Source organism: Meriones unguiculatus, chromosome 16 (genome assembly GCF_030254825.1).
Source record: "Meriones unguiculatus strain TT.TT164.6M chromosome 16, Bangor_MerUng_6.1, whole genome shotgun sequence".
NCBI lineage: Eukaryota > Metazoa > Chordata > Mammalia > Rodentia > Muridae > Meriones > Meriones unguiculatus.
In genome coordinates, this window is record NC_083363.1 from 7,871,327 (window position 1) to 7,885,688 (window position 14,362).

Below are 14,362 nucleotides of genomic sequence, written 5' to 3' on the forward strand. Positions count from 1 at the left end.
TACAAGGTGGGCATTTTTTACACTGAGTAGCTGAGGGCGCCAGCAATGGGTCCTTTTCAAGTAAGGGATGACATCTCTTTGAGGCCCAGGCAGGCGGGTGGCAGTGTTGGTTGGAGCTACCTGACTAAGGCTGTGGGGGGAGTCGCTGTGGGTGGTTGTAGGTGGCTGTTTCTCACTGTTGTCATCGATAGGCATTCAGCACAGTTTGGAGCCTCACCCTGTGTGTGAGTTCCCTTAGAACACATTTTCCTCTTGACCTTCTCCACCTCTCCCTATACGTCACTGTCTTCCCCCGGTTCTTATGGCCAGTAGACGCTATGATGGCTCCCTACGGGGATGTAGGTCAGTTGCCAGGATGGGTATAACGTAGGGACTGGCTCACCCCTCCCGTCTTTGTTCCAGGTTGCTGAGTGGCAGAAAAATCCACAGCCAGGAAGAAGCACTCGAGGTAAGGAGACCTTCCCAGGTAGCCCTGTTCACGGGGAAGGAGACAGGCACCCAACTTCGGGAAGGGATGGGCACCTGAGGGATACTGACCTCTGACCTCAGGTGTGACACGCACCCTGCCCTTGTCATTGACTGATACCTCTGTCAATTCTACACTCAGTCCACCTTGTGTCCCTGTCTGTGACGCTCGGCTACCATACCAATGCATTCTCTCACAGCTCTGGAGCCTGCAAGTTCAAAAGCACACGGGGTGCACTCTCTCTGAGGCCCCCAGGAGAGGAGGTCCTTCCTGCCACCTCCAGCTTCTTCTGCTGTGGGTGCACGATATTGGCTCATGGCCTCAGCTGCTTCATGACACAGCCATGCCCCACGGTCACCATCCTTTATGGGACAGCAGTCACATCTTTCTAAGACTCGGGGTCTGCGGTCCACTGTCTGTGGCCTCAGCTTACAGTATGTCCTTTCAAGTGCCACCCAGAGCAGCCGCTGTGTATGAAAGGCACTGAGTCAACTCTGGACACAGTCTCATCTATTGATGAGTGTGCCAACGCGTGTGTCATCGTCATGTCCCAGCAGTGCACCGATTACATTCAGTTCACACCATTTACCCAGAAACAAGCAACTGGCAGGCATGAGCCACCCGGAGGCCGACGGTGGCAGCTTCTTGCTGGGCCTGTGAGCTGCACGTTCCCAAGGCTGATAGGCATCTTTAATTGTTTACTTATTTTTATTTCATGCACATTGGTGTTTTTGCCTTCATGCATGTCTATGTGAGGGTTTCAGCTCTTCTGGAACTGGAGTTACAGTGGTGAGCTGCCATGTGGGTGCTGGGAACTGAACCTGGGTCCTCCGGAAGAACAGCCAGGGTTCTTAACCTCTGAGCCATCTCTTTAGTTGGGCATCTTTTATTTTTAAAGATTGATTTGTCTGTATCTTACGTGTGAGCGTTTTTCCTATGTGTATATGTATACCATGTGTGTGCCTGGTGTCCTCAGAGACAGAAGAGGGTATCAGAACCCCTGGACCTGGAGTTAAGGACGGTTGAGAGACACCATGTTGGTGCCAGTAGCTGACCCTGAGTCTTCTTTCTGCAAGAGCAGCTGGTGCTCTTAACTGCTGGCCCATCCCTGCATCCCTCGGTGCTGCCATCCTGTCCACCCTCTGTGGCCTTAGAAATTACAGAGCATGTGCAGTATGTGACTCCATGTCTCCCTCTGCGAGTGGGCAGTGGCTAGGTTCCCAGCTTGTCCACTTGCATAGGCGCCCACGTGTGCCCCCTTTGAGCACTGCAGTGCAGACAGGGATAACTGTGAGGTTTAAGGAAAGCCAGCTTGGGCCAGATGTCATGGCTCACAGCACTTGGGAGGCAGAGGCAGGTGACTCTCTGTGAGTTCAAGACCAGTGTGGTCTTCAGGTCAGCCAGGGTTATATAGTATAACCCTGTCTCAATAAATCAAAAATTAAAAAATAGATAGATAGATAGATAGATAGATAGATAGATAGATAGATAGATAGATAGATAGATAGATAGATAGACAAGTAGCAAAAAGGAAGATGAGCCAGCATGGAGAGAAGCTTGCTTGCTCCTTGGTGGATATGATAGCTCCCAGTTCCTAAGGAGTTGGGGTGGGTCCCCCAGGCTTCCTCACAATTTTCAGACTCTCAGCTCTCAAGGCCTGACTGAAGGTGGTAGACCACAGGCCTGGCCATGTGTGTGCAATGTTCCAGGCTCTCTGGAAGCCCATCAGGCACGCTGGCCACTCCTGGCTGCTTGAGCTCTGATTGCAGAGAAGACAGTGGCCGGCCAGGCCTGTCCCCTTGAGAAGCGTGATGTCAGGAGGAGCCACGGTGTCCGGCTTTGCTGACTCTCCCTTGCTGCTGGCAGGTGATGGACGTGCTGCACCGCATGGGTCCTGACACGGTGGTCATCACCAGCTCTGACCTGCCCTCCACACAGGGCAGTGACTACCTGATCGCGCTGGGCAGCCAGAGGATACGTAAGTGCCTGCTCTGCCTACCTTCCCTTGCTCCCCAGGTCCATCTGTTTATGTAGCTTGTGGCCTTCAGGCACCAGAGAATAATTGGGGCTCAGTAGGAAGAAGATTATGACTCAGTCAGCAAGGGGTTAGTACCTCTTGCCTCCCAGGAGTGGCAGACAGAAGGCAGGCTCAGGACAGGCTTCTGTGAGCCAAGTGGGGCTGGTGGGGTATTGAGAACATGAGCAGATTCATCCACTCCCACTCACCAGATGCTCAGATGTCCATGGTACACTGGAACCAACAGGTTGTAGTCTTGTCTGGTGAGTTGCCTTGGACTCATGGCCTATGCCAGAGGCCAGCGGAGTCTGGCTTCTGTGGTTGTAGCTTCCACAGGGTCTGGGTTTCTGCTGGGTAGTGGTGACTGGTTACACAAACAGCACCTTAGTTAACTGTTTGAGCAGTGTTACAGTGGCACTGAAATCTGGGTTACAGGCTAACAGGAACCCCGAGTTCACACCCACAGGCTCCAGTGAGCATTCCGGACACACGGTTTAGGGCTGTGCATCTGAATGCTCTTGTGCCACACGCAAGCAGTGCATCTAGGCAGCTCCTGGCATGCAGATTGTGCAAGGCCATGCTGGCTTCAGCTTCTAAGGGTCCAGTGGTTCATTCCTCCTTGGGACAGTGGTGGCAGTATGTGTGGGGTGGGAGGTTATTAGCCATGGCACCCCACACTGACTCCCAGAGTTCCTGAAGGACACTACAGCACATCTGTGCGACCACCCCCAGGGATGGGCAGTGCTGACCGAACCTTCCTGTCACTTTAGAAGTGGGGACAAGTTGGGCTGACCAGTTCCCACTGCAGGGGTTATTCTTGTCCAGCTGAGAAGTCTCAGACCAAGTGGCCTGGCCTGTGTCCTCCCCAGGGAAGCCCGATGGCTCCACGGTGACCCAGCGCATCCGGATGGAGATGCGTAAGGTGGACGCTGTCTTCGTGGGCACCGGGGACCTCTTCGCTGCCATGCTTCTGGCGTGGACACACAAGCACCCAGACAATCTCAAGGTCAGTTGTGCTTGCTTCCCCTCTCCACAATCCCCTCTGCACTCCTGGTCAGGAGATAGGCTGCTGTGGTTCAAACAGTGAGAGAGAAAAGAGCAGGGTTGGTGGGGCCTGGGCCTGAGTTCCAGGGTCGATGGGAGGATACAGCTGCCTGTGGGCTCAGAAGCCCACCCTGTCAGTCTGTTCCCCATGTTTGGGAAGGAGTGACACTGGAAACAAAACACAGGGACTGGGGATGTAGCTCAGCTGGGTGCATAAGACCTGGGTTTTGACCCTCAGCCTGTTAAAAATAAAGTTCACACAAGGGTCAGCTGGGCCCATGAAGCCGTGGTGACCTAGGAGCCATTTCTGTAGCCAGTCTTAGCTACTTTGCGAGCTCTTCTATTCCCCAGTCCTTATCCCTCAGGTTTTACCCCCTATCACTAGATAGGAGAGAAGGAAGGATAGACAGGGGAGAGAGAAAGATCTCTGAATCTACTTTCTTTCTTCTTGTTTCTTCTTTGAGCACAACTATTAGCAAACTGCAGCCAACGACCAGCAACCACCAGCCCCACCTCTTGGGGCCCTAGTATTTATCTATCCTCTGAAAGGTTCCTAGAATTCCAAATGTCACACAGTCCCAGAAACTGTCTGCAGCTGCCAAAACCATCCCTCTGCTAGAGCACAAGGCAAATCATAGACAGCTGCTGCCAGGCAGCCCCATACCTTTAAGCCTGGGAAAAGAACCAAAAACATATCCTTACAGTGTGTGTGTGTGTGTGTGTGTGTGTGTGTGTGTGTGTGTGTGTGTCTGTCTGTCTGTCTGTCTGTGTGTTTTAAGAAACCAAAATTTCAGAATTCTCACTACATGTTTTCCAGTGCTCTGCCCTGTCCAGGTTGTTTCCTGCTATGAATCCACTGGCAGACTTAGACATGACCCTTTGGGGGGGGGGGTCAGGGCCCTAGGCTGAGGATGCACACTGAGGCAGTCTGTTCACCACAGCCCCCCACCTCCGCAGTCCTGTCACGGAGATGGTTCTTTCCATGGTTGTCTCTATGTCTCCCTGCTTCATGTGCTTGTGAGGAGATAGGGTGCTTTTGCTCTTGGGCAAAGTGGACCAGCTGGGACTGCATTTGTACTAGGAACTACTCCACCAGCTGAGCCATGTCCAGGGCTTCAGCAGGACTGATGCTGTGTTCTGGGGTCATCACTTCCGGGGCTCCAGCGGGACCGATGTGTCGTGGGGGTCATGCTGTGGCTTTTTTGTGCAGAGTGCACGTGAGTGTAGAGCAGAGGTGTTTTCTCACGGTTCTGCACTTGCACCTATGATCTCCCGGCCTGTGAGCAGAAAAGCTGCATAGTGAGTGACCAGGTTGTTTCTACTGCTGCCCAGCAGCTCACAGCCAACGTGTCCTCCTCTAGTGCTGCTGAAGGCAGAGTTGAGAGGGCTGGTTCATGGCTCAGTGGTAGGGCGCATACCTACCACAAACAAGGCCTGTGTTCCATCCCAGCATAGCAAAACATACACACACACACACACACACACACACACACACACAGAGAACACAAAGTTAGAACAACCCCCAGGCCCATTGGAGACCGCCCAGCCCTCAGCTTTGAGGTCCACACTGTGCACCAGGCTTGCACAGCTGGGTGAGCCTTGCACGTTTTAGACTGGAGGAAGATGGGGAGGAGCAGCCGTCACCTGGAAGAGGCAGTTAGATGTGGGGCCTGGAAGTGGGCTCCCTGGGGCTGTGCCACCACCCACGCCACCCCACTCTGACCAGGTCACTGGCACCTTGCTTATACGACAGAGAGGAAGATGAGCTCTCGTGTATCAAGTCCCTTGAAAACCCTGAGTTTAAGTCTAAAACGCTCACTCGCCTTGCTCTGTACTGGCCCTCTGCCTCCCTCAGGAGTGGGCCAAGCCAGGCTTGCCCTGTTTAGATGGCAGCAGTGGAGGTTCCTTTAGTATGGGGCAGCAGAAACTTGTCAGCGGGCACAGAGGAGCCTCACTGTGGGGCTCCCAAGCCACACCCTGGTTCTGCCAACCCTTGTCAGGGAGCTGAGAAGTGTCTGGGTCCCTGCTGAGTCCCCCAGACCTCTGGCCTTGAGCTGTGACAGTCAGTTGTGGGCAAGAGCTCTATTTTAGAGTCGGTAAAACTAGTTAATCCCAGGAATTGTAGCAAAGCACCTACTGTGTGCTGGGTGTGCACGATACTGACAAGTCGCAGGCTGCTGCCCCCGCCAGTGCTGCATCCCAGACCACAGGGATGTGGCTAATTCATGTGCAGCATCTGCTTGGCTCTCTCTCCGCTACTGTAACAAAATACCCAAGATCCTGTAGAAAGAGGAAAGGTTTCTCTCTACTCACAGTTTCAGAGGGGTGTGATCCCTGCGAGATGGTCTTCTTGCTGTGTGACCCATGGCTGTGTATCATGGCGGGATCCAGGAAGCCAAAAGGAAAAAGAGCAAGGAACTGCCCTGTCACCTTCCAGGGGCCACCCCCAGGGACCTAAGGACCTTGCACCAGACCCCACCTCCTGACGCTGTCATCCCTCCAATAGCACCCCAGGCAGACTTTAGCATGGGCTTGGGGGACCTTCCAGACACAGGCTAATGCAGAAGCACCTGTGCTGGGGGCACTGTCCTGCAGTCAACCCCATGGCGGCCCAGCTGTGTCCAGTGAGTGTGAGTGACAGTGGCACCAGCTTCCTGGTGACTGAGGCAGCTGGTGCCTGTGGGATAGCCTCTGGACAGCCCAGGTAGACCAAGGCCCCGTGTCTCTGTCGCCTCCACAGGTAGCCTGTGAGAAAACTGTGTCTGCCATGCAGCACGTGCTGCAGAGGACCATCCAGTGTGCAAAAGGTACCTGCCCTTGTGCTCTGCCTTCCTGGGAGGCGGTTTCTGCATGGAGGTGGGCAAGAGGGAGGGGCCCTCTCCCTTCCAGCCTCTCCTGCTGCCTGTCAGAAGTGAGGCTGCAGGTGCGGAAACCCTTCTGAAACAGAGACCCAGAAGTGTAGGAGGGGGAAGGGCACCTCGGGTTCCATCCCCCCACCTGCTCTGCTCTTCCCCGTGTTCTGCAGCTGAAGCAGGAGAGGGACGGAAGCCCAGCCCGGCTCAGCTGGAGCTGAGGATGGTCCAGAGCAAAAAGGACATCGAGGACCCCGAGATTGTCGTGCAGGCCACAGTGCTGTGAGGACCACGCGCACTTGCCCTGACACACAGCGTGCTGGGGTCTCCGTTTCCGTCCCTGTGAAGAGCTGTAACGTCTGCCTTAGAGCCATGACTGAAACTTGACATTTTGTTCCTTCCTGTGAGCCGGGTCTCAGCCAGTCTCAATCGTGAAAATGTGCCATCGTGGGTTTTTTTTTTTTGTTTTTTGGGTATTTTTGTTTTTTTTTTTTAAGACAAGCCTGTTGCAGAAATATGTGATTTGGAAACATGGTCCCTTCCCCAAAGGCTCTTGGCCTCTGACTGCCTCACGGTGACTCATAGGTGTGTGTAAGGTAGGTGGAGGAGGCGAGCCTGCTGCCTGTGGAGCCCTCTGTTGGCCACAACTGCCATTGCCCCCAGATCCCTGATTGTGCATAGACTCTGCCTGTGGCGGCACTGTCTTTTAATTGGCTTAGGTCTTAACCGTTGGCATCTGGGAGAATTACGCCAAATACCTTCATTGCCATTCCGGTCTTTTCCTTGTTCCTGCACTAGAGTCTCTGTGTCTGGCACTGCTGCTCTTTGGGTGTCCAGGATGTCAGATTTCTGCAGCTGTTGGACTGTGTGGGAAGGTTTCATAGCCTCATGCTTGGGTAAGCATGCCAGCATGTGGTCACTGTGACAGGGACCTTTTATGGGACCAGAACATTCCAGGGATCTGCAAGCCTCCTGGGTGTCAGCAGGATCTCTTGTGAGTTGGGAGAGAATTCTGGGAAATTGACCAGCAGAGGGACCAGCTGCTGAGCCCAGAGTCTCTTGGGAACTTCAGGGAAGGATGTCACACTGGTCTCTTGTGGGAACTCTCCCAGCCCTGAAGGACTGTCACTCAGCAGTACACTCGTCACATGCTGCTGGGCACAGTGCATTGCTGCGCAGGTGTTGGACAGACATGGAAGGAGAGGCAGAGATGGCACCTGCCCCCTGGTGGCATACTTAACCTCTGGTTCCTACTGTCATTAGTGGGTGTGTGCCTGCCACAGGCTGAGGGGCAAGAGGCCCGCCCTTATGTGAAACCAGCTAGTTCTCTGCCTCCTTGGGAGATCTGTTCTTCTGCAGAGTACTTTGGCACTGTGAGTTTGGGGGCAGCTCTTAGACCTTAGTAGGAGACTGTGCTGCTCAAGGGTGACTTTCCTGCCTCATCACAGGTTGGGGTCCCTAATCATCACTGTGAGTGGGGCTGGTCATTCCTGACCAACCTTGATCTCGGCACCCACACCTAGTTCCCTGTACCTCAGTTCTTGAGACTTGTCTCTCTGAGAAGCCACAGCCTGAGGAGAAATGGGAGGCTGGAGGAAGTGGAAAGTACATTATGCCCGCCCAGGCTCTCCATGGGTGCCTGGCAGCAGGCCCCACAGGTGGCCTCTGAGAGCCACAGCCTACCTTCACATAGTTCCTGTGTGCCCTTCCCCATCCAAAAGCATCCCAGATAGAGGAGGTGCGGGTCCACATGGCCCCGCGCCGTCAACATTCTGAACTTCCTGCCTTTCTGGTCACAGGCTGCAAGATGGCTCCTTAGGTACAGGTGCCTGTTGACAAGCCTGACAAGCTGGGGGACCCACATGGGGGAAGCAGAGAACTGATTCCTGCAAATTTCTCTCTGTGTGTATCTCTGTCTCTCTGCCTCTGTCTCTCTCTCACATACAAAAATACACTAAATAAGTGTAATTTTAAAAATTAGCTTGTCCATTAGTACCCCAGGACAAGATTAGCTAGCTCGCTGGTATGGCCATCAAGTCTGACATATGTCTCCGGCCCCAGTGGCAGGCCTCTGAGTCCCAAGACTTGACCCGAAAAAGGAAAGTCATGGCCAACAGCTTGGAAGGGAGGAGCTGCCTTGTCCTCCAAGGCTTGATTCAGGAAGAGCCCATCCCTGCCTCCCAGAGAGCAGGGAACAGCACTTTGTCAGCAATGAGAGAAACTTCTTTTTCCTCTTCTAAAGTGTTGAAACTGGGCTAGGGAGATGGCCCAGCTGGCAAAGTACTTGCTACGAAAACAGGAAGACCCAGTTTCAGTCCCCAGCACCTAAGTGTGGTCGTGCAGTCTGCACTTGTGACCTCAGAACGAGGAAATGGAAACAGGAGGGTCCTGGGGCTCACTTGCCAACCAGTATATCCAAGCTGGTGAGCGAGCTCCAGGTTCAGTGAGGAGAGACCCTGTCTCAAAACAGAGTGGGGAGTGATAAAGGAAGACCCCAGAGGTTGACTGCTGGCTTCACACACAGTGAAAGAGCAGGCATGGGGTTGAGGACAGCCTGTCTGTGTGTGATGAGGTGATGAAGTACCCCCTGGCAGTGGGTGGGGCAGTTTTATATGTTCTGGGGGTCTTCAGGACCACACTCTGCAGCCACACCAGGGAAGGCTTAGGTCTTTTGCTGTAGCCCAGAGCTGATGGGGGTATGGAGGACCCTTTCTTGCTTACACAGCAGGGTGAGTACCCCCACAACCCAATGAGGACTTCCTCTAAAAGCCTGAACTTGGGTGTAGTCTGAATTGTCCTCCTATGTGCTTTGGAGCCAACAGGGCAAAGGCAGAGGCGGTGACTCAGGCATGTGACTAAGAAGAAACAATCAGAGCTTTGAGCAGGGGCCCTGGGCAGAACAAGGCTTTCCAAAGCAATGTCTGCTGCCCTGCCTGGCAGCAAGCTCAGGGTCTGGTCCTCTCACATCCAAATCAGAACTGGCTTCTACTCCACTGTCCAGGGCTTAGTAGGGAAACAATGTACTTGCAAATGAAGCTGCATTAGCCCAGTGTTGCCTGCTTCCTACTAGGGGTGTCCTTTGCTGCTGTCTGGGTGCCTCTCCCTCAACCTCCTGGAAGACTAAGAAGGCATTCTGACAGGAGTCTTCTTAAACCGTTGCCTGGTTCTGCGAGATAATCCTGTGCCTCTATCTTAGGTTTTCAGTGTGTTAATGATTGTAAAAATGACACTGTCCTATTCTTCAACGTGAGAGCCCATTTTTTAAAAAGCTGCTTGAATTGGGAGTGGCCAGGCCTGGCTTCACTGTGCTGAAGCGGGGATTTGAAAGGAGGGGGCTGTGTGCCCCATAGGCTACCTGAGTTCCTAGTGTGATGTCACCACAACCATCTGGGATCAGAGAACAAACAGCCCAGGGAGTTAGAGGTTAGACCTCTGTTGTCTTTGTTGAGGGAGGTGGGGCCTCTGGAATGGGGCAGGTTGGCCAGAGCTGCGCTGGGCCCTTTGCTGTGCTCCTGACCGTGGTGCCGGGCTCCTATTACTTCAAACCCCACATTGTAAGTGTAGAAAGAAGTGATTGTATTCTGTTTCTGAGCTCCTCACTTCCTTGCTGACTTTGAGGGTCACTCACTTGGGGGCAGATGGTCCATACTGCTGCAGTTTTCAGGTGCCCGGTGACCACAGGCTGGGCTGACCACGGCTTGCCTTGGCCCCCTCCAAGCACCTTCCTTTTAGGGCAGGTTATTTCCCTGGACCAGAGCGGGGGACTGAAGTTTGGGTGGACAGTCAGGGACCCAGGCTTTGGATTGGCACCCAGATTCCTTGTGTCCTCCAGAGGGTGCCGCAGCCCAGACCCCCATTTTATTGCTGCCCTGCTGCCAGCCAGCAGGCTTCTCTTCCGGTTATCCAGGAAGAGATGCACTGAGAGGCCCTGGAAAGCCAGGTCTGTCCCAGTGACAGATGGATGCTGAGCACAGCGCCCACCAGTACTGTGGTTGATTGACTCCCAAGGGGCAGTTCTGCAAGTTCCGGTTCACTGTGAGTTTCTTCATAGAACTGCAGATTCTGTAGGGAAAGCTGTGTGCTACGGAGGGCTTGAAGAGGAGCTCAGCAGATGAGTGAATGTCCCTCCTCTGAGGATCCTGAATGATTGAGGAGGGCCCTGGGGTGAAGGTGAAACTGAACCTCCGTGTGCCAATCCCCGTTGCTGTTCCACACTTACTGTGGTGGCTTGCAGACGGTGGCTGGCAGAGCATTTACAGGCTCCAGTCTTGTGAAACCAGAGTTGAGAGGTTTCTGGTTCCAGTTGCACACTTTCAGCCTCCCCCAGCAGGGGGCGCAGTGGGGCCAGGGTTGCGTCAACTGCTCAGGCAGATGCTGGTGCCTCCAGGTTAATCAGCAGTCGCCAAGCTGGGAGATTTGGTTGGGTGGTTTTTCAGTGTGTAAATCTTTCTCTTAGGATCCAAACTTTGGCGCCTCACAGAAAGTAGCTCAATGTGCCCCCAGTCCTGCATGACATTCCAGGAAGCCATTGCGTGGTCAGCCTGGCCAGAGTTGATGGTTCCTAAGTATGGGTACATTTTGCAATATGTGTGTCTTCCCGTTGACTCTGGTTTATTCTTGTTGCAGACATTTTCCCATGCAGTGATTAGTTTAAGATAACGTTTTATATGCCATATTTCCCTTTCACCGCTCCCGGTGTGTGTATTTGCCTAAAGCCATAATTTACTGAGTAATTTTAAAGTTAACAATACATAAAATTTTTACATTAATGGAAAATTTTTTTTTTGCCTGGCATGGTGGTATACACCTGCAATCTGGTACCCTGGAGGCTGAGGCAGGAGGATAGTTATGTAGTGAGACTGTATCTTTAAACACATACACAAGGCTATACCTAAAAGTTCTCGTTTTAAAATTTTTCTGGTAACATAAACACAATTTAAAAGACTCCCTCACTACCTGGGCCAGGCAAGAGTGTCATCAGAGCAAGGGTCTCGGTCTCCATCGCATTTCAGGGGGATGATGGCAAGCTGAACTTCCCCATGCCCGCATCTCCGCATCTCCTCTTTCCCTCCCGTAGCTCACTGTCCAGCCATTTCCAGTCGTTCTGCAATGGGATACACATTCCAGACGGGAGATACAAGCCTCCCTGAAGCCCAGGGGCCCCCCGCCCTGCCCTGGTCAGCTCTTAGATAGCCAGTTAGGGCTGCCTTTGCCCTGCAGCTCCAAATGGGTGAAAACAGAGGAAGAGCCTGCCACTCAGACCTCCATGCTTGGAAGCTCCCAGAAGGCCTTGAGGTGTTACCATGACCATGCCTCACTGCCCATCCTGAACCCAGCAGACCCATGAAGGCAGGCTATGATGTTGGATAAAACCATGTCCGCACCTCACTGTCCATAAAGGCAGGCGGAGGTGCCGCCATCCATTTGTGACCTGGGCTGGTGCTCGAAGCCTCTTGAGCTACACTCTCTCAGAGGTCCTGGTTCGTGCCTGACATGAGGGTGCATCCTGAAGATGTCAGGACCGAGAGGCTTAGCACATCCTTCTAGTGCCCCACAGAGCAGGAAGATGGAAGCAAAATTCCTTCAAAGCTCAGGCCTGAGGGATTCACACCCGGGGCCATTTTCTGGATGGTGTTAGGTGTGATGTCAGTGTTTGTGTAAATGGAGGTGAATTCTTCAAGAACATAGCTCTTGAGAGATGAGGCGAGGAGGGGGTGACATCGTGAGTGCTCTTAGCTTCATAGACTGCCTAATTCCTGACGTAGGGCATGTCAGAATTTCACCCATGTGTTGCACACCTGGACGAATTGGAAGACGGGCTGCACCTGTGGGGCCGGCCCAACCCTACCAGTCCTCAGAGACCACAACTCTTTGGAGGCTCCTAGCCTTTCGAGCAAAGCACAGTTGGCCCCACAGTCTCTGCTGTGCAGGAGGGGCATGCCCTGGGCTCAGGTGGTCTCTTGCCCAAGTCCCCAGCCCTGCGTACCGTCCTCTGTCAGTGTGTTTGTACAACTTGCGCACCTGTCAGCACTGTGTCGCTGTGTCCGTTTTGTGCTGGTCCGTTGACTCCTATGACTGTGCACAAATAAATATTTTCATTGCAGTGTTAGTGTGATTATTTCTCCCCTCCCTGTCTCTTGTGGTCACTGCTCTAAATGGGTGTTTCCTAAATACACTCCTCAAAGGAAAGTGTGTCTGGTGCTTTAGGGCCAGCTCTGAGTTTTCCGATCAGAATTCAGGGTGTGATCTTGGAGATGGAGGGCTTGGCCAGGTTCTGAAGACCAGCCAATGGCTGTAGGTCCAACATCTCAGTTGCTAGTGAGTTCTGGTGTCACCTGGCCCTGTGACACTTGACAGTGACTTTGAATGCTGAAGCTTGGGCATGCCTTGACCATGATTCACCCATGCCCTTAGAGCGATTCAACAGGGGGCCTGAAGGTAAGGAAGGGGGCTGGGAGAAAAGATCCCTGAGGAGGCAAAACAGAAACCTAAAATGGTGACAGGTGTCTAGAGGCCAGGTGAATACAAATGGGATCTCAGCAGCAGCTTCTTCTGAAGATGCCTAGCAATAGAGATGACCACCTTTCCCATATACAGGGCTGAAGCATCCTAGGTTTGTGCAGTTCTCCATGTTTGAGGTCAGAAGCACCATCTTCCATCTCTCGTGTCTCAGACCTTCCTGCCTCCTTCTCATGTATGACATTGGACCACTCAGCAACCCAGGATCACCTACCTCCTGAGACCTTCAGTTGAATTCCATCATTAGAGCCTCTTTGCCATGCCAGATACCATCTCTGCAGGTTCCAGAATATGGCAGTCTTTGGAAACCCTTCCTCAATGGGCCACCTCCCGAGACAAGGATGGGGTAGGGTGGAGTTTTGACCTGGTCATCCCTGCCTCCTAGGATTTGAGTCAAGCATCCCACCAAGGCTCACAGTCAATCTTACCCAACTCAAGGAGTTTCTAGTAAAGAAGGGGAAACAAGCTCACTACCCTCAGGGTGTTCAAGTTGGTGCCTGGACCAGTAAGCCAAGGTCTAAGTGTCCAGTAGTAGTGAAGGAGGTCAGAAAGGGGAATGGAGGTGGCACAAGAGGTCCCCAGAGTTTGTAGTAAGTGAGCTGGACTTGTGGGTTACTAGAGAACCTCATGAACCTCCCAGCAAGATCTGGGATTACAGCCCCTGGGGTACAGTGCTCCTTTGCACTTTGTCTCTCATGAGCACTTCTGGCACTTGCTGAGCCTGGTTCTCACTTGCCAGTGTGCCCACGTCCAGAATCCAGCCAAGGAAGCAGGAGAAGACAGAGGGTGACTGGCACCGAATCTCTGATCCCTTGTTGCAATATAGCACACCCCACTGGTTGACTTCAGAATGTGGCTATGCAATGCAACTGGAGGACCAATGTGAATTCTAGATATGTGTCCCGCATTCCCAGTGGCATTCCTGAACCTAGGGGTTGTCACTGTTATGGGTTTTGGATTTCTTGTATGTCTTTTGTAATAAGGTCTTTTCAAATATCACAGTTACAATGAGAGCAGGCTGGATTGGAACTCTGACTTATCCTAATGAGAAGATGGTGACTAGAGAACTGAAGCCTAGAGGCGTGGAAATCCTAGGCCCCTCCCCTGCAGTGCCAGGGCTGTGGGCTCCTTCCAGACAAGGACGCTGTGGGGACAGAGTAGTCCCTGAGCCAGGACAGGACACCTGGAAGGGCCTCCAGCCTCCTCACTGAGTGAGAGGAGCACACATCTGGGCTGTGTATGGGGCACAGCTGGGGCCAACAGTGAAGGACTGCACTCGGTCTCTCCAGATGAGCCTGCAGCCCATGCAGCTCCCGGGCCACCACTGCTCAGGCTTCAGTCAGAGAATAAAGTGTACCCATATCCCAGGATGGCTCTGCTGTGGCAGTAGGCATGAGCAGATAGGACGCGGCGGCAGGCGACTGGGGGAGGGCAGCCCAGAGCCGGAGGGGGGTGGAGAACACC

General features: G+C 53.2%; 1 protein-coding gene across 1 annotated transcript in view; it reads left to right on the plus strand.

Moving 5' to 3' along the window:
• The window catches only part of Pdxk (pyridoxal kinase), a 34,016-nt gene extending 21,534 nt beyond the window's left edge, over nucleotides 1-12,482 (plus strand). Inside the window, exons 7-11 of the mRNA XM_060369233.1 lie at nucleotides 403-448; nucleotides 2,333-2,444; nucleotides 3,353-3,489; nucleotides 6,268-6,334; nucleotides 6,553-12,482. Of these exons, the coding sequence (XP_060225216.1) occupies nucleotides 403-448; nucleotides 2,333-2,444; nucleotides 3,353-3,489; nucleotides 6,268-6,334; nucleotides 6,553-6,665 (475 nt within the window). The 3' untranslated portion in view covers nucleotides 6,666-12,482. The remainder of the gene's footprint in view (nucleotides 1-402; nucleotides 449-2,332; nucleotides 2,445-3,352; nucleotides 3,490-6,267; nucleotides 6,335-6,552) is intronic.
• The last annotated feature ends 1,880 nt before the right edge of the window (nucleotides 12,483-14,362 follow it).